The sequence below is a fragment of the Clarias gariepinus genome, chromosome 25 (assembly GCF_024256425.1).
Source record: "Clarias gariepinus isolate MV-2021 ecotype Netherlands chromosome 25, CGAR_prim_01v2, whole genome shotgun sequence".
Classification (NCBI taxonomy): Eukaryota; Metazoa; Chordata; class Actinopteri; order Siluriformes; family Clariidae; genus Clarias; species Clarias gariepinus.
In genome coordinates this window covers 15,717,917-15,738,679 of record NC_071124.1, presented here as the reverse complement: position 1 = coordinate 15,738,679, position 20,763 = coordinate 15,717,917, and the positions used below count along the sequence as shown (strand labels likewise).

General features: G+C 36.8%; 1 protein-coding gene across 4 annotated transcripts in view; it reads left to right on the top strand.

The window, feature by feature from the left end:
- Nucleotides 1-9,515, top strand: part of svilb (supervillin b) — a 42,308-nt gene extending 32,793 nt beyond the window's left edge. For 3 of the 4 annotated variants that reach the window (XM_053486684.1, XM_053486682.1, XM_053486680.1), the window contains 7 exons: nt 19-226; nt 327-460; nt 626-781; nt 3,572-3,715; nt 6,062-6,183; nt 6,544-6,699; nt 8,681-9,515. In XM_053486684.1, the coding sequence (XP_053342659.1) occupies nt 19-226; nt 327-460; nt 626-781; nt 3,572-3,715; nt 6,062-6,183; nt 6,544-6,699; nt 8,681-8,767 (1,007 nt within the window). In that variant the 3' untranslated portion in view covers nt 8,768-9,515. Of the gene's footprint in view, nt 1-18; nt 227-326; nt 461-625; nt 782-3,571; nt 3,716-6,061; nt 6,184-6,543; nt 6,700-6,851; nt 6,878-8,680 lie in introns of all 4 variants that reach the window. The other variant, XM_053486683.1, reaches the window with a different exon arrangement.
- Nucleotides 9,516-20,763: the final 11,248 nt, after the last annotated feature.

Genomic DNA, 20,763 nt, shown 5'->3' with positions numbered 1-20,763 from the left:
ACCACGATCTCTCTCTAGGTGAGTGGCGTTTGTACTGTGTTCGTGGCGAGGTGCCAGTAGAGGGCCATCTGCTGGAGGTAGCGTGTCACTGTAGTAGCCTGCGCTCTCGGACATCCATGATTCTGCTCAACATTAACAAAGCCCTCATCTACCTGTGGCATGGCTGTAAGACACAAACACACACTCGTGAGGTGGCAAGCACCGCTGCTGAAAAGATCAAGGAGCAGTGAGTTAAAGAGATGTTTTTGCTCATGATGTTTTAGGACATTTGAACAGACAATGAAAACAAAAGTTTTTTTTTTTTCATATCAAATTTTTTTTGAAAGGCGACCACTGGAGGCAGGCTTGCACAGCAGTTGCAACGTGACCATCCATGAGTGTGATGAAGGGACAGAGCCCATGGAATTCTGGGAGGCGTTGGGCAGAAAGGATCGTAAGGCTTATGACTGCATGCTTCAAGGTACAGCATTTTTATGTTTAACATTTGGTTATAGTTTTTGAGTGAAACCTTCTAGCTAAATTAATTTTCAAGATGTTAGAAGCGAGTTTGTGTATGGGTTTAAAAGGGTTAAGTAACCCTAACACTGAACTTGTGCCATTTTTTTATTTTTTTTTTTATTTTTAGATCCAGGGAAGTTTAACTTCACACCACGTCTCTTCCAGTTAAGTAGTTCATCAGGTGAGTTTGTGGCTCAGGAGTTCTTCCATCCATCCAGAAGTCCAGACCTGGTCAGCGCCTTCCCCTTCCTCCAGGAAGACCTCTACTCTGTACCACAGCCTGGTAAATGCAAAACAAATGGAAAAGCTCTATTCTTTCTTGAATGTTACTAAAAGTAGATTATTTTAGATATAAGATATTTTTTGGGGTCACTTGAAGCGTTATGAAGTCTTTACAGAGCATAAGTAGCAGACACATCTCACTATTAACTGTTCAAAGGAGATTAATGCATTTTTTGGACGCCTTCAGCATTCCTTTACAATGTAGAAATAAATAAAAATCAGGAACGATCATGGAGTTAGAAAGTGACCCCAAACTTGTGTGTGTGCTGATCAGCTGCTTCTGTGTGTGCCGAAAACTATGCGTAAGCTTAGAGGGGATCGGGCTTTCACTGTTGCAGCTCCAACAATGTGGCATAAATTGCCTTTGCACATTAGACAGGCTTCTTCCCTTGCTGTTTTTAAATCTCTTCTCAAAACCCATTTTTTTTCCAAAGCCTTTGATGACTTGCAAGATGCTGGCATTTGATTCATTTGTTTTACTTTACTTATCTTATTTACTTTACTTTGTGTCATTTGTTCTTATTCTATAGTTGCTGTTCCTAATTTGTTTTGTTTTTATTTATTTCTTTTATATGTGCTATTAAGCTTTTTATTTTTTTTTTATTTTTTTATTTTTTATTTTTTTATTCTGTACAGCACTTTGGTCCAGTGTGGGTTTGTAAAGTGCTTTATAAATAAAGTTGGTATGGTATGGTGTGTGTGTGTGTGTGTGTGTGTTTGTGTGTATATACAGTCGTGTGAAAAACTATTTGCCCCTTCCTGATTTCTTATTCTTTTGCATGTTTGTCTCACTTAAATGTTTCTGCTCATCAAAAACCGTTAACTATTAGTCAAAGATAACATAATTGAACACAAAATGCAGTTTTTAAATGAAGGTTTACGTTATTAAGGGAGAAAAAAAATCCAAATCTACATGGCCCTGTGTGAAAAAGTGATTGCCCCCCTTGTTAAAAAATAACTTAACTGTGGTTTATCACACCTGAGTTAAATTTCTGTAGTCACCCTCAGGCCTGATTACTGCCACACCTGTTTCAATCAAGAAATTACTTAAATAGGAGCTACCTGACACAAAGAAATAGACCAAAAGCACCTCAAAAGCTAGACATCATGCCAAGATCCAAAGAAATTCGGGAACAAATGAGAACAAAAGTAATTGAGATCTATCAGTCTGGTAAAGGTTATAAAGCCATTTCTAAAGCTTTGGGACTCCAGCGAACCACAGTGAGAGCCATTATCCACAAATGGCAAAAACATGGAACAGTGGTGAACCTTCCCAGGAGTGGCCGGCCGACCAAAATTACCCCAAGAGCGCAGAGACAACTCATCCGAGAGGCCACAAAAGACCCCAGGACAACATCTAAAGAACTGCAGGCCTCACTTGCCTCAATTAAGGTCAGTGTTCACGACTCCACCATAAGAAAGAGACTGGGCAAAAACGGCCTGCATGGCAGATTTCCAAGGCGCAAACCACTTTTAAGCAAAAAAAACATTAAGGCTCATCTCAATTTTGCTAAAAAACATCTCAATGATTGCCAAGACTTTTGGGAAAATACCTTGTGGACCGACGAGACAAAAGTTGAACTTTTTGGAAGGTGCGTGTCCCGTTACATCTGGCGTAAAAGTAACACTGCATTTCAGAAAAAGAACATCATACCAACAGTAAAATATGGTGGTGGTAGTGTGATGGTCTGGGGTTGTTTTGGTGCTTCAGGACCTGGAAGGCTTGCTGTGATAGATGGAACCATGAATTCTACTGTCTACCAAAAAATCCTCAAGGAGAATGTCCGGCCATCTGTTCGTCAACTCAAGCTGAAGCGATCTTGGGTGCTGCAGCAAGACAATGACCCAAAACACACCAGCAAATCCACCTCTGAATGGCTGACTGGGCCACTCCAAAGTCTTCATTTTGTTTTTTTTCAAAGTCTTGACCTGAATCCTATTGAGATGTTGTGGCATGACCTTAAAAAGACGGTTCATGCTAGAAAACCCTCAAATAAAGCTGAATTACAACAATTCTGCAAAGATGAGTGGGCCGAAATTTCTCCAGAGCGCTGTAAAAGACTTGTTACAAGTTATCGCAAACGCTTGATTGCAGTTATTGCTGCTAAGGGTGGCCCAACCAGTTATTAGGTTCAGGGGGCAATTACTTTTTCACACAGGGCCATGTAGGTTTGGATTTTTTTTTCTCCCTAAATAATAAAAACCATCATTTAAAAACTGCATTTTGTGTTTACTTGTGTTATCTTTGACTAATAGTTAAATGTGTTTGATGATCAGAAACATTTTATGTGACAAACAATGTGTATGTGTACATACTGTTTTTTTTTTACATACTGTATGTATTCAGACTACTTAGTATTTGGCTAAAGCACCTTTGGCAGCAATGCCAGCCTCGTGATGCTGCCACCATGTTTGGATAATTTGCTTTAAGGATAATTATAGAGGTAAAGGATGACCAACTTTGAATAAACAAAACAAACTTGACAATTTTCTCATAGCATCGTTTTTACTCTGACATACACCATTTACACTGACACTTTATATAGACAGGTGGGTCTGAAGAATTATGTAAATGCAATATTTCAGTATCAATATTTTACTGTATTTCAAGGCACTGGGCTTGACGACTATTTATTGCCCCTCGATAGGAATGAGGCAATCAAGCAGTCAGAAGGTTATGGACAATTGATGTGTAGAAAAATACATATCCTTACTTCCTTACACTATCTCTCTCTCTCTCTCTCTCTCTCTCTCTCTCTCTCTCTCTCTCTCTCTCTGCACGCCCTTGTAGCTTTGTTCCTGGTGGATAACTATCATGAGGTGTACCTGTGGCAGGGCTGGTGGCCGCAGGACACAGAAACACCTGGCTCAGCCCGGATCCGCTGGGATGCTGACAGGAAATGTGCTATGGAGACGGTGCTCCGTTACTGCAGAGGTGAGATGTGACCATAAACCTTGAATAAACAGAAAGACTTTGTTCTTTGTTACATGAAAACAAATTGTTCTAAACTTGGCCATTTTAACTCCGTTGAATCATCTTACGCTAGATCAGCAGGTGATTTTGTAATAATTATTTCTTCAAGTCAGTGATAATGATCTGGGTTCAGTAAAATAATAATAATTAAAAAAATCTGGAGCAAATAGGGTTAAGGGACTTGCTTAAGGGCTCAACAGGGGCAGCTTGGTGGTGCTGAGCCCAGAGCATTAAGTACTTGAGCATAAAACTGTCCTTATTTAAACGCGCACACATAAAAAAAATTATAATATAATTTAACCTTTAGTTCTATTCTCTGTTCTTGGGTGTAGTTGAAGAATGTGACCTTACTTTAGGTCCTTATAGTTTCTTCTAGCGTGTATGGGTCAATGACGTGACGCCCCCTTTTTCTGTCCGGGTTAATTTTATTTTGCAGAAAAAACTAAAAAATACATAAAATTTCTCATCTACTTGTTATACCTTCTTTACCTACTAAACCACTCTAACTTCTCCAAATTTTTAAGTTTTTCATCATTTTTCTGCTATCCGAAGTGCCAAAACACCATATGGGGCGACCGTCCGGCCTTGACTTTAGTTAGGACAACTGGTTTAAAAACACTTTTAATCAACTTAAATATATCCCTTTTCCTAGTTGGCATAATTTTAAACATGTTTTACATCCATTGACAAAACTATAAAGCATTTGCTCATATATTTTTATCATGATATACAAACGAATGTTGTCCGAATTATGTTGATTCTATCCATTTCATCCGGGGTGACCATCAACAAACCACAATTTTGGGACCTTTATTTTAAAAAACATCTCAAGGATGTGATACTGCATCAGCCAGACACAAGTGAAGACCCCCTGGAAACAACTGTATAGTAAATCAGTCTCTCTCATATAGTAAGAAAAAGCTGTTTTTTAACGGCTGTGATGTCGTAGTCACTTTTGGTCATCATGTGGGGCGACCACCTCAAAACTGTGAATTATAATTTTTTTCCACAAATCCATATTTTGATGATAAATTTGATAGTGCTTTGTCACTAGAGGAAGCTAGTTTGGTTTCTGAGGCTAACTGTTAGCCTGTTATACTTGAGTAAACTTGAAAACATCATATGGGGCGACCGAGTATCATGTGGGGCGACCACTGCTAAATGTTTTAAATGATAGATATATGTCCTATATTTGTAGTTTTCATATTCTATACATTAATTATATACATAGAGTTAATTGTTTAAGTATAATTATTTGTATATTTTATCTTTTTTTTTTCTAAATTCAGCCATTTTCCATTCCTTTTATAGGGATAAATATTTATTTTAACTGGATAATGGAGACTCTGATATTATAGAATAAACTTGTGAAATAATGGTTCAAAATGAAAGGGCACTAAAGTTTATCTTTCTTCATCAGTTTATCTACTTACTGATATGAGTTCAACTAGTCTTAATGATACATAAAAATGTGAATTCTGAGATATATTACGGTCGCCCCAGATGACTTTTTTTAAGGCTATGTTTTATTAACTTAAGTGTAAAAACACTAAAATGACAATTTTTTACTTTTCTTTATAAAGGCACGTGTACACTACATTCCAAATGTTTAGAAAATGGCCAAACATATCCATATTTTTGGTATTTTAAAATTAGCCTATTAAAAAGTCTTATCCGTCAATGACCCGCATATAGGTTGATGGAAAAAAACCCCCACCTCATTTAGCTTATGTTGTGAGGTGCATGACATACTTTCAAATACTAGTTTAAATGATGTGGGCTACATTCATGCACAGTAAGAACATGAATGAATGGAAAGGTGTTCAAGACAGTGGTGAGACCAGTGATGCTTTATGGCTTAGAGGCGGTGGTACTGAAGAAAACACATGAGGAAGAGCTGTAGGTAGCAGAGATGAAGAGATTTGGGAGTAATAAGGATGGATAGAACCATCCGAGGGATAACCCATGTTAGATGTTTTCGAGATAAAGTCAGAGAGGCCAGATTGAGGTGGTTGACCATGTTCAGAGGAGAGATTGTGAATATGTTGTTAGAAGGATGTTAAAGTTGGAATTGCCAGGCAGAAGGTCTAGAGAAAGACCAAAGTGGAGGTTTATGGATCTAGTGAGATTTAGAAGTTGGTGTGAGAAAAGATGATGCAGAGAATAAGGTTAGAAGCAAGCACAAAGGGAACAGCCGAAAGAAAAACAAGAAGAAGCTAAAGCTATTGTTTTATTTTTCTCTTTTGGTAAAAGATGAATGTCTTTCTGTGTTGACGCCTAACAGCTTATTAACTGAACTTCTTTCAGAAAAGAATGACCAGAATCCTCAAAAGTCCTATTTGATCCATGCTGGACTGGAGCCTCTTACATTTACCAACATGTTTCCCAGCTGGGAGCACCGAGAGGATATCGCAGAGGTCATGGAACTGGTGAGACTGCACAAAATTACTCAAAGTATAAAAGTTTTTTTTAGGTGGAAAATCATTTGTTTGATTTGCAAGGAAAGTGGTAGCAGTGTATGAAACCAGCTCATACCAGAAAATTGCATGCACAGTGTGTTTGTTTTTTAAACAAGCAACATTTTTTTTAAGGGAACTGCTAGAATTTGATTACGGCCCAAGAGTGTTTTATTAACAAATAATAGTTATAGGTTATAGGATATAATAATAATTAAATATGAAAAATACACTTTTTTTATACAGCAGATTACTTTTTTCATTTGTACCTTTATTACATCATTGTATATTTATTACACACGTGTGTGTGTGTGTGTGTGTGTGTGTGTGTAGGAGGCAGAGATGTGTAACCAGATCACACTGGTGGAGGATGTTCTGGCTCATCTTTGCCAAAGCACTTATCCTCTTTCAGCACTGCAGAGTCGGCCTCTTCCCCACGGTGTGGATCCCCTGAGTCTTGAACTCTATCTATCAGAAGAGGATTTTGAGGTGAGGTCACTCCCACTGTCCAGTCATAGTCTACAACTAACCGAAATATGTAAAGTGGGAAAAGGAAAACCTGGCAATGCAATGCATTTCATTAGAGACCATTTTATTTCTACAAATGTATAGAATCTGATGCTTTGCTTTTTATACTCTAGTCTGGTTTGTAGAGAGTTCTAAATTGGTGAGTACCTTTTTTGTTTTAGACCACCGGTCCTCACACAAGCACAAACTGATTTCTACTATGCACTGCTTCACTTTTCCTTCACCGTTTGTGTTGCTTTTCCTTTTGGAGTCTGTCACTTATGCCAACTTAAGGTATTTTTGATAAAATGCACACAGTATACAGTAAGTGTAAGGTTTGACTCTGTCGTGCATACTCAAGCTTCAACTTTTTTAAACTTGACAAGCATGGCCACACTAGAACCTTTTTCTGCATGGTGAGTTATCAGGCTTTTTTGAAAAACTGAAACAACTGCAACCTACAGTATACTCTTATTTGACAGTATCCAATATTCAGTAAAATGCTGTTCAGTAAAATTCATTGCATGTTTCACATGTGGGACTACATATGCCTAGGGGAAAATGGACTCTTATTAGAGCTAATATTAAGCTATACTTTATAACAAAATAGAAAACAGTTTGCTTTGAAAAAACAGGCTTTGAAAAAACAAAACAACAAGCAAAAGAAGATGCAAACAAGCACAAGAATTTTTTTTTTCTACGTTTATTAGTTTATTACAAAATTAAAGTTTGCTCCATTACATAATCTAGTAAATGGGCATGGCAGATGAGTGAATGAGACAGCAATATCAAAAAGGAATAGACCACGAATGTAAGTTTCTGACTTACTGTACAAAGATCCGAGTTACAAATTTTGCAGATATGAACAGACTGCTTGTCTACGAACAAATGTGTACAATCTATGAACTTCCTGTGAACAAATCGCGAAAGTAGCTTTTGTGTTTTGTACCAAAAACAGGCATTGCAGTGCACCATATGTCAATATTTACATTTATACACAATATTTTTAGTGTATAAGTGAATATATCAAATGTCCAAAATCTGGTAAACTGCATGTGGGGTGCGGGACCAATTATTAAAATCCCTGAACAAACTCTTTGACAAAATGTCATCCATTCAAGCACGCAGTAAACTCCATGTGGCGTTATCCTCCCCCCAATGTCTACCTCTTTAAACGAGGTAAGCCTACCCCACCGCGTCACTGGGATTACCCTTGCAATTTAAAGGGGGGTTCTCACGAAAGAATGATGCGAAACCAAACCAATCCTGTGTGTTTGGTTTTGTTATGCTTAAAATTGTATATTATTGACTTACAAACGAATCCGACAGTAATGTAGGTAGTTTGTCATATTCAGTATATTTAGTTCAGGGTCACACCAAAGGCTCAACAAAATGCTGAAAGGCCATAATATAAAACTTTTTTTTTTCTGGTAACATTGTCATTTATTCAATTAATTAATGCAAAAATACAACATTTTTGAAAGTTGAAGGACAAACTGTACCGATACCAATAAACATAAAAGTGCAGAAATTTTTTTTTTGGTTACAACAGAGAAAGTACTGATTCTGGAAAATCCTACCATGAATGTTAAACATCTCCTTATAGGAAACTACTTTAAATGATTTATTTTTTTCCTCCCAAATTTCACGTGCCAATTTCCACCTACTACCTATCTCTCCGCTGTGAGAGCGGATGTGGAGGGATTCACGACATATGACGACATACGAAACCATTAATTCTTTCATCTTTGGTTCACGAACTTTTGATAAGAGTTTAAACGACTCAGCTCTGGTGTCTGGTGTAAATTCTAGATATTAATAGTTCAGTATAAAATGTTTTGAGAAGGTGCTACCAAAGGCTGCTTCACCAAAGTTAATGGAAGTTGCCAAATTACTTTTTTTTTATGCATGTGGGTATCTTCTCCTTACATAAGCATTTCTTGTATCCCCCTCCCCCCTTTAGAAAGCCCTGGAGATGAAGAGAGAAGAGTATGAAGTCCTGCCAGGGTGGAAACAAGTCAACCTAAAAAAAGCCAAAGGACTGTTTTAGTTGCGTCTCAATAGTGGTGACGACCACGCTGTGATCACTGCTGTCACAGCTATGGTCTCTGTGTGCACTTGGGGAGGGCACACTCAGTTTGTCACACCAGGGTGTTGTGGGCCATGCCAAATGTCACATTAGGTTTAACAGTGTTTACCTGCTGTGGTGTCTGTCTCTGATGTTGATGTGTTTCATGCCTATGCACATTCAACAATCACCACTGTGTGTGATATCACATTTATCTGAACTGTGCTGTGCAGTAAATTTCTGTACCATCTTTGACAGACAGACGTTCTATTCTCGTATTATTATTATTATTATTATTAATAAAGCAAAGATTAAGTCAGCTTTCTCTGTTGTCCCGACTTTTCCTGGGATAGTGCTGTGTGCTTGAGGAAAATGTAGCCTGATTTGTAGCAAGGGGAGAACACTCCCTTCGATTTTTCAAGTTGCTCTTGTATTTTCCATTTCCAGTGTTGACAGGTATGTAAGTTCTTTTTACTGTGGGAATGAACTTTTCCTGTTGTCAGGTGATCGCTCACATTAAAGGTCCCAGAGACATTGCTTGTGCTTGTTATAACACTATGAGATTTGTGAGGAGAATTAAAAAGATGAATTTATGATTGTAACACTGTAAATGTACAGCACAGTGCCTTGCTTTTGTGTACAGTTTATATACAGAATGGACTTTAATCTGTATTTCAAAGACTTACTTTGTGATAAAGGCAATGGTAATAAAGCATATTTACACTCATCACCATGAGAAAGTGAAGATGTATTTTTTTCTGTCAGCTTGGATAGGTTTAAAGACTAAGTGAAGGTTTGCTAAAATCAGATCAGATAACTTGCCCTCTCAATAAAACTTGCTGTGTTCTGCTCATTGAGCAATGTTATTATGATTGCATTTTTGTGCAAGATTTATTGTATGAATTCTTGGTCACATGTAATAACATTCTTTAAATGTTATAAAGCAAATAAAGCAGGTAAGTCTAATCTTTAGGAATAGGCTGATTAATTCAAAATCTGATTAGATTAAATTTTTTGGCAATCTAATTATGTATCATGCTTGTAGTAATTTATTTATTTTATTTTATTTTATTTAGTTCTGTCCAATTCTTTTTCCCCCGATCTCCCCAATCTAGTCGTGTCCAATTCCCTTCCCGTCACTAGGGAGGGCTCCCACATTAAGGCTACTTACCTCCATCCAGCCAGGAGAGCCGGGGGCTGTCGCGCGTTTCCTCTGAACGTGACATCAGTCGACCTGTGGCACTTGCTGGAGTGAGTGGAACTAGCGCTTAATTAAATAATTCCTGTAAAAGCAGGTGTAATAGGTTAGTATTTGTACAGGCATTGCTTCAAGCCATTTACTTAAAAAGCCCAGTACTCTACCAACAATTACTGAGTTGAGTTCCTTGCTACACAAACCGAGTAGGCATGAACTATTGGGGTGTTCAAGTCAATTTGAGTCAATTTCTCATGATTGAATGTGTAAATCAAGTGAAATTTGCAGAAGACTTCAAGCACAGTACAGTGATGAGACAGTAATGTATCTGAATGGTGCAAACATCTTAAAGAAGGCTGTACATCTGTGAATGATGATCCTGGCGAAAGTGGCCATCTTTGAAAATTGATGGATAACTTATTGCCAACTTGTGGAAAAGATGCATCGGCCTGTGGCAAATATACACACAATCATTCTTGAACACAATTTGAATGTTACAGAAACTAGGGAGTTATTGCCATATCCTTGCATAGTCCTGACCTCGTGCCAAGCCATTCCCCCATGTTTGGGCCTTTTAAAGAAGTTCCTGGGAAGCCAGTAGGCAGGTCAATCATAACTCTTTGATGTTTTTTTTTAAGCACTAGTGAAACACTGGGATAAGTACATTAGTGTAGCAGGGGGTTATTTCGAGAAATAAAGGATTTGTTAAACATTTCATAACTGTTTTGGTTTGACTTGAATGCTCCTCAAAGATATTTGAGTCATTGGACTAAGTTTGGTAATGTCTGCTATCTGCTCCTTCAATAAGTATATATGGAAAAAGACCTTTCACAAAGACCTTTTTCTGCTGTTAAACAATTTAGGAAAAAATTTCTTGTTTAGGTTTCAGCATTTTCGAGAGTCAGGTTTGCTGTTAAAATTAAAGTTGTAAAAAATTACATGACAAAATCTGCACTGTGTAAGATTATTTAACTCAAGTTTGTGTATAAAAATGCTAATTAACTTCAAATATCAGCACCACTAATATAAAAAGGGTTCCTTACCAGATTTTATTATCCATGGAAATACCTGTATCAGGTAACTTGAGTTTGCATGAAAAACAATGTTCAAACCACTGAGTTATAAAATATGGCTGAAAATTGTTAAGAAAAATAACTTAATAGAAGAGATAAGGATATTGAGATGGTGCCCCTATGATCTCGACTTTACTCTGAATAAATTTAATATGAACTATCAGAGATGGGTGGATAGGGGCCTTACTTCATATTGTACCTTTTTAAATCGAAAGTCAATAAGTGATTTTCAGAGACTAAAAGAAACATATAATTTAATGAATATTAGCGATTTTTTTTTTTTTTTTTTTTTTTTTTTTTAGATTTCTCCAGATTCTACATTAAATTAAACATTCTATAAGCGGGGAACAAAAAGCATTTGATCATGATCTATTGAAAGTTTTTATTAGTGCCTACACAGTAGACTCTGGGCTTAAGGTAATTTAAAATCTTTACAAGGGAATTTAAAAGGTAAAATCAATAAATACTTATAGTATATAAGGCAAAAGTGGGTAAGAGAAGCGGGTAGAAATATATCAGAGACTAACCCATCCTGGTGCCCCACTTCTGGTCGGAGATCTCATCGCATGGATGCCCCGTGTGTCTCTTTGGGATGCGTCTGGTGTCTGGGGACGGTTTCACTCTACCATGAAGCTGGTTCTGGCCTCGACTGGTGTTGACAGCTGTTTCTCTAAGGACTTGACATGGCTGCAGTTGTAGGAAGTTTCAGTTGTTAAAATCGCTATACAAATATAATTTAATTAAATAATTGAAAATTTTTTTGTGAATTTCAACGGAGGATAACAAGACAAGACGCTCAGTGTCTTGGAGAACACTTGGCTGGAAAAGCCTCAGTAGATTTTTTTTTTTTTTTTTTTTTACTTCACCAGCTCAGCAGACCCATTATTTGGGCTCTTCCAGTTGTTGGAGGAAGTGTGGTTCACATTATGCAAATCACTATCACCTGTTCTGGTCCTGTCCAAAAGTGATTTTGTTTTTGTCTAAAATCTACATAGAATTAGTCAAAATATTTGGAAAAAGCTTTTTAGTTGGGATGAGCTCCTCTTTGCATTTTCACAAACAACATTTTTAAATTGGAAATCAAAACATCTCCTTGGAATGCTGAGTATAGCTGCTAGAAAGACTATAACAAGGAGATGGTGTAAACCAGACATTCGTTGGTTGTCATTGAAGACTGTACAATATTATTTAAAAAAATATATTTTCACAGTGAGGCTACAGGAAGATAATTTCAAAGAGATCTAGGAAAATGGAAGCGATATATCGCCCGGAAACGCCCATATTTTATGTTAAAGGGTTTTTTTTTCCCAATGAGGATGCCTACAGGAGTGGGGACAGGATCTTGTACAACCAGGCCAGGAACACACTAACAAGGGCAATCAGAGTGGCTAAGAGAAGCTACTCTGAAAAGCTGGAAAATCAGTTTTCTGCAAACGACCCTGCTTCAGTGTGGAAAGGCCTAAAAACTCTCACTAAATACAAGACGCCATCCCCCAACTCTGTAGGAAAATCAACAACTGGTTGATAACCTGAATGAGTTCTATTGTAAATTTGAAACTCCCAGTCTCACACCACACTTCTGTCCTGACCCTCTTTCTACACCACCATTATCACCTCTGACAACCCCCCCTGCACTCCCGGTCTGTGAAAAGGATGTTCGCCAGATCTTTCTGAAACAAAAGAGAAGGAAAGCTCCAGGCCCAGACAGCGTTACACCAGCCTGTCTGAAATCCTGTGCTGACCAGCTGGCTCCCATCTTCAACAGATCACTAGAACTATGTAAAGTCCCTTCATGCTTTAAACGTTCCACAATCATCCCCATTCCAAAAAAAATAAAATCACAGGGCTACACACCAGTTGCCCTAACATCTGTGGTCATGAAGTCATTTAAAAGACTGGTGTTGGCCTATCTGAGGGACATCACAGTACCCTTACTGGACCCCCTGCAGTTTGCTTATAGAGCAAACAGGTCTGTGGATGATGCAGTCAATATGGGACTGCTCTTCATCCTTCAACATCTGGACAAACCAGGGGCTTATGCAAGGATTGTGTTTATAGACTTTTCATTAGCTTTTAATACGATCATCCCAGCACTGCTTCAGACCAAACTAACCCAGCTCTCTGTTCCTAGCTCTATCTGTCACTGGATCACCAGCTTTCTGACAGACAGGCAGCAGCTAGTGAGACTGGGGAAATTCATCTCCAGCAACCACACCACCAATACTGGAGCTCCTCAGGGATGCGTTCTCTCCCCACTGCTCTTTTCCCTCTACACCAACGACTGCACCTCTACAGGCCCCACTGTCAAGCTCCTGAAATTTGCAGATGACACTACAATCATCGGCCTCATCCAGGATGGGGTCGAGCAGCTGGCTGTCTGGTGCAGTCACAACAACCAGGAGCTGAACACGCCACTGTTTTGAGCACACAGATGATCGTGGACTTCAGGAGAAACCCACCTGCACTTCCCCCACTCACCATCATGAGCAGCACTGTGACAGCAGTGGAGTCATTCCGGTTCCTGGGCACGAACATCTCTCAGGACCTGAAGTGGGACATTCACATTGACTCCATTGTTAAAAAGGCCCACCTCGCCAGCTAAAGAAGTTCAACCTGCCACAGGAGCTGCACACACAGTTCTACTCAGCCATCATTGAATCCGTCCTGTGCACATCAATATCTGTCTGGTTTGGCTCAGCTACGAAAGCCTACAAAGACTACAAAGGACGGTTCGGACTGATGAAAGAATTATTGGCACTCCCCTTCCCATGTTGCAAGAACCGTATATATCCAGAGTGAAGAAAAGGGCTCGGAATATCACTTTTGCCCTGATATTTCCCTCATTAAAATGCAACTTAATTCATAACATTTGTATCATGTGCTTTTTCTGGATTTTTGATTGATATTCTCTCTCAATTCTTTACCATAAACCTACGATAAAAATTAAACCCTTTATTTCTTTGTAATTGGGCAAACTTAGAAAATCTGTAGGGGATCAAATACTTATTTCCCCCACTGTGTGTGTGTGTGTATATATATATATATATATATATATATATATATATATATATATATATATATATATATATACACACAGTGGTGTGAAAAACTATTTGCCCCCTTCCTGATTTCTTATTCTTTTGCATGTTTGTCACACAAAATGTTTCTGATCATCAAACACATTTAACTATTAGTCAAAGATAACACAAGTAAACACAAAATGCAGTTTTTAAATGATGGTTTTTATTATTTAGTGAGAAAAAAAATCCAAACCTACATGGGCCTGTGTGAAAAAGTAATTGCCCCCTGAACCTAATAACTGGTTGGGCCACCCTTAGCAGCAATACCTGCAATCAAGCATTTGCGATAACTTTTACAGTGCTCTGGAGGAATTTTGGCCCACTCATCTTTGCAGAATTGTTGTAATTCAGCTTTATTTAAGGGGTTTTCTAGCATGAACCGCCTTTTTAAGGTCATGCCACAACCTCTCAATAGGATTCAGGTCAGGACTTTGACTAGGCCACTCCAAAGTCTTCATTTTGTTTTTCTTCAGCCATTCAGAGGTGGATTTGCTGGTGTGTTTTGGGTCATTGTCCTGCTGCAGCACCCAAGATCGCTTCAGCTTGAGTTGACGAACAGATGGCCGGACATTCTCCTTCAGGATTTTTTGGTAGACAGTGGAATTCATGGTTCCATCTATCACAGCAAGCCTTCCAGGTCCTGAAGCAGCAAAACAACCCCAGACCATCACACTACCACCACCATATTTTACTGTTGGTATGATGTTCTTTTTCTGAAATGCTGTGTTACTTTTACACCAGATGTAACGGGACACGCACCTTCTAAAAAGTTCAACTTTTGTCTCGTCGGTCCACAAGGTATTTTCCCAAAAGTCTTGGCAATCATTGAGATGTTTTTTAGCAAAATTGAGACGAGCCCTAATGTTCTTTTTGCTTAAAAGTGGTTTGCGCCTTGGAAATCTGCCATGCAGGCCGTTTTTGCCAGTCTCTTTCTTATGGTGGAGTCGTGAACACTGACCTTAATTGAGGCAAGTGAGGCCTGCAGTTCTTTAGATGTTGTCCTGGGGTCTTTTGTGGCCTCTCGGATGAGTTGTCTCTGCGCTCTTGGGGTAATTTTGGTCGGCCGGCCACTTCTGGGAAGGTTCACCACTGTTCCATGTTTTGCCATTTGTGGATAATGCCTCTCACTGTGGTTCGCTGGAGTCCCAAAGCTTTAAAAATGGCTTTATAACCTTTACCAGACTGATAGATCTCAATTACTTTTGTTCTCATTTGTTCCTGAATTTCTTTGGATCTTGGCATGATGTCTAGTTTTTGAGGTGCTTTTGGTCTACTTCTTTGTGTCAGGTAGCTCCTATTTAAGTGATTTCTTGATTAAGACAGGTGTGGCAGTAATCAGGCCTGGGAGTGGCTACAGAAATTAAACTCAGGTGTGATAAACCACAGTTAAGTTATTTTTTAACAAGGGGGGCAATCACTTTTTCACACAGGGCCATGTAGATTTTGAGTTTTTTTTCTCCCTTAATAACGTAAACCTTCATTTAAAAACTGCATTTTGTGTTCAATTATGTTATCTTTGACTAATAGTTAATGTTTTTGATGAGCAGAAACATTTAAGTGTGACAAACATGCAAAAGAATAAGAAATCAGGAAGGGGCAAATAGTTTTTCACACCACTGTGTATATATATATATATATATATATATATATATATACACACACACACACACACACACACACACCCATCAGCATGTTCAAAGGCTTGTAGTCATAAGGGTGCAGTTCTACAAACGGCATTTTTTTCAAATTTCAAATTTTATTTGTCACGCACACAGTCATACACAGTTAAATATGCAGTGAAATGCTTTTTCCACTACCAGTGACCTTAAAATAAAAGCTTAAACATAAGAAATAAATATGAATAAAGGAATACGGTAGAAAATAAAGTCAAAATCATATAATGATTTGTTTGTTTATTTAACCAGTTATTTCAGACACACATCCTTCCGTGACTGGTGGAACAGTTCCAGTCAAAAGTTTGGTCACGCTTTCTAAATTTAGTATTATTTGTTTTGTGATTTATTTTTTTAAATTCTAGAACAATCCTGGAGATTTCAAAACTATGAAATAACACATATGGAATTAGGTAATTACGTATCAACAACAACAGTCAGTTATTATTTTAAAATATTTTAAGAACATTTCTTGCATCGTTACGTTTACATTCTGGACCATTGCACAAAGACACTTTAATAACCATTGCAAAAAGTCACTTTTTCTATGCATATTTGCACACCATTATATTTTTATCTGTGCAGTATATTTCTATTTTCAGTTTCTATTTTTAGTTCTATTTTTCCTAGTTAAAATTTATTTTTATTTTTTTAATTTAAATTTTCTATCGTATTTCTTTTATTCATATTTATTACTTATTTAAGCTTTAATTCTCTTTTTAAGGTCACTGGCAGTCGTGTAAGCATTTTACTACATTTCGTACTGTGTATGACTGTGTATGTGACAAATAAAATTTGAATTTGAATAAACTTTTTCAATAACAAAATTGTTAACATCATGCAAAAGAGTTTTTATTTTTCCTCAGGAATATTGCAAACATCATGAATAAGGTCAAGTCTGAAGAGTAGGAATTTAAAATAAAATATCTGCCAATATAAAAAGAAAAAAGGCCATATAACAATTACATATATTCTGTATATGTTATAAACCAAATAGATAATCATTACATGGGTGTTTGAGTCACAAAAGTAAAAATGCAGACTAATGAAGCAAATTTTATGGAGAAAATAAGCTGTCAAATAAAATCTAATGTCCCAAGAGATAGTTTTGCCTAATAAGATACAAATAAAAAGGGGCTAAAGATACCCTAATGCATGAATAGTGAAGTGAGGTCAAAAGATCTAATGTATATAGTCACAATTGTTACTAAATGTGTATTAAACATTGAAATCAGAATGGGCCATATTGAATAGTTCACTGATGGTAAAAGTTAAAATATTTATATGAAATGAAACCCTGTAATCATTGTTGGAAAAGTGCTATAAAAAATTGTTGAATACATTGTTTATGATGCCATATAATGCAATCCTGCAGTTTCCATGGTGACAATAACACTTTTGTTTTTTTCATTATTGAAGTTCTGGGAGCTCTGAAACAGATGAGAAGTATAATGGGAACACTGTATATTTACCAAAACAGGCCAGGTTTGGACTCAAAATACAATCGTATCTGAATATGTACACTCTGAACCGCAATTTCTACTAAACAAAAAGTTTATATTAACCAGTAGGGCCAGGTTTTTCCAGAAGTGTAGACTAAAGAAATATGTTCAGATCTATACAAAGGAACAGTTTTAGTGTTAAAACTATCTTTTGCATGTCTCTCTCTCTATCTTTTAAATAAAGATCACAAGAGTATGATGTACAAAAAAATGAGCTGATCACATTTCTCAACTCTGTTCCTAAACTTCAAAAACTTGATATTGGAAATTGAGAACCTGGGCTACAAGGGTCCTTTGCTTTAAAACCTGCCACAGTTGTATTAAGGACAAGTAACATGGTTCTGTACTCTAATCAGCAACTAAATCTGGGTCACCCAATTTGTGAGGAATAATTCTTAAATAAGTTCCACATCAGATAAAGATATATAGTATGAGATATTAGAGAGTAATACTTTTTGATTCTATAAAATTATAAGATATATAAATTGTAATTTAATGATAATTGTAATATAATATTAGAAATGTACAGTATACCAGAGATTTACAGCAGTATAAGACAATTTGGCCGTGATATTGAAATTTTCACTGCTCCATACTTGACCTTCACAGATATCCCAAAATCAAGTCTGTTCTATCTTCATTCATCAGAAAAACTCCATAAATGGGAGTGTTTGTCTTTTTTTCTTTTTTTTCTGTTTTTGTTTCCTATTATCATTATATGTACTAATCTGTCTTAGTGTAATAATCAGTATCATACACCTCTGCGCCTTGTGTGACAAAATCAGTTTGAATTCTATAAACAGAGATTTGTTGCCTTGTGAACCTGTGTCCGAGTTTTCTTTACTCACTGGGCAAATCCCTGTGTGCATAAGCGGAAGGTATATAAGAAGTAGGGTCAGAGGCGTGTAAAGCTGTCTTTGGTCTCAACCGACCCAGGGTCATGATTACAAAGAGAAACAGCTTCCATTAGCACTTTGTATAAATTGGGACTTTAATTCAGGATTAATCCAACAAGAACCTATATACTACCGTTCAAAAGTTTGGGGTCACTTTCTAACTCCATGATCGTTCCTGATTTTTATTTCTTTCTACATTGTAAAGGAATGCTGAAGGCGTCCAAAAAATGCATTAATCTCCATTAAACAGTTAATGGTGAGATGTATCTGCTACTTATGCTTTGTAAAGACTTCATAACGCCTCTAATCTGAGGTGCTGTTATTTGGTCGTTTTTCAGGCTGATAACTCTAAATGAACTTCTCATCTGCGGCAGAGGTAGGTTTTGGTCTCGCCCTCCTGGGATGGCCTTCCTGAGAGCCAGTTTCATTATGGTGCTTGACGGATTTTGCAAATGCACTTGACAATACTGTTCTTGCAAGAACTATTACAGAAAGGCTGACCTCTGTGTCTTAAAATAACAACTAACTGTTGTTTTTGTTGTTGTTACATAATTACCTAACTCCATATGTGTTATTTTATAGTTTTGAAATCCCCAGTATTGTTGTATAATGTAGTAAATAAATCACTAAACAAAACTTTTGAACGGTAGTGTATATTTGTACTACTTTTTAATTTTTCAGATTTAAATCAACTGACTACACTACTAGTCCTATCTTGGAATTTTTTTCTGACAAATCAAAGTTTGAGAATGCTATTTTTTCTATCTATCTATCCATCCATCCATCCAACCAGATTGTAGAGCAGCCTTGCTGGTACTGTGCCTGCCAAGACAGATGCATCTCCAAAACGGTGGTCGATTTTGCACAGCTGTAAACATGTCACCAATAGTGAGCTGAAAGTGTTTCGCTTCTGATTTAGTTAACCCAGGTCCTTTCGGTGTTGTTCGCTGCACCTTTCAATCCCATGGTTGGCGTCTTTGGAGCAAGCAGTTTGCAATTGTGATGGGGAACTTCTTGCTATGCGGCCAAACCGTCTCAATCATGATCGTTTGATGACTTGTTCAATGGTCTTATTGCTTATGATGCCCAGGATCGTGCGGAGGCAACTTATGTCGAATATTTTCATGGTACTGTACGGAAGGCTCCAGACAGGGTCCAAGTTTTAGATGCATTGAGAAGGATTGGGATGATGGCAGAATTGTAAATTCTCATTTTAGTCTTAAGGCTAACACCATCCCAGACCGGCAAAGGCTCACTGGGCGCTACCAATCCTGGCCATTACATCAGCTAAGTTAATACTTTTGAAAGCAGAAATGAGTGAACTGAAGAATTTGCACTGGTCCACAGAACTATGGCTAAGAACTATGATTGCTGTTAGCTGAGCGGTGCGAAAAATTATTGGCATGAATCCAGTATGCATCAAAACTAATCTCGTACAATAGATTACGATACGTGTGCTATATAGTGTTTCACCATATAACATTTGTGGCGCTGTTTACCTCAGTCTGCAAGAACCTTTAGTGCCTAAAGAAAACTATATAATTTAGCGTTCATTTAAATGACAAGTGCAGTCTAAAAAAACAAACAAAAAAAACTAACAGGGAAATCCTGACTCTCTTTGGTTTTCGAGAGAAAACGGCACACCTACACATATTTCTTTGGGATAGAATGATTTTAATGGTTTTAAATACACTACATAAAACATCAAATTATATGTTTAACAAGAATAATTATTTAATCATTATAAAGCATTTAAGTGTGATTTTTTTAAAAAGGGAAAAGCATTCCAGTAATATAATATTGAAGGCCTTTTAAAACTAAGCACCGTCTTACCAGTAGGGGGGGACATTGTGCATCAAAATCATACCGTATGCATATTTAAAATTTCCAGTTGATGTGGGCTCCATCAGCTTCAATCTTTAAATTAACCAAGAAATAAAAATAATAAATTGGCAAAGCACAACGTTAACTCCAGCCGAGACTGCAAAAGCAAAGGCATTCACAGATGCCAGGCGGACGAGCTGAAGAAAATATCAATGGCATACAAATGAAAGGTTTTATATATATATATATATATATATATATATATATAAAAACTACAAAGGACAAAAAATATATGTGTGTGTGTGTGTGTGTTTGTATATATATATATATATATATATATATATACATATATATATATATATATATATATATATACATATATATATATATATATATATATATATATATATATATATATATATATATATATATATATATATATATATATATATATATATATATATATACAAACACACACACACACACACACACACACATATATATTAAAACTACCTTTGTTGCTATATGATATCAGATTTATTTTTGCCTGACCCTGTATATATAGGGCAACTTTTTATAATGCGATTTTGTTATTAAAAATTTATTCTTTTTTGGAAATAGGAAATATGTGAACAAACTCTGTGATCAAAATCATGTTTAAAGATGAATTTTTAACGACAAATAATATCTGAAATAATTGTACTGCAAAACTGATAGGAACTGCTTTAATATATG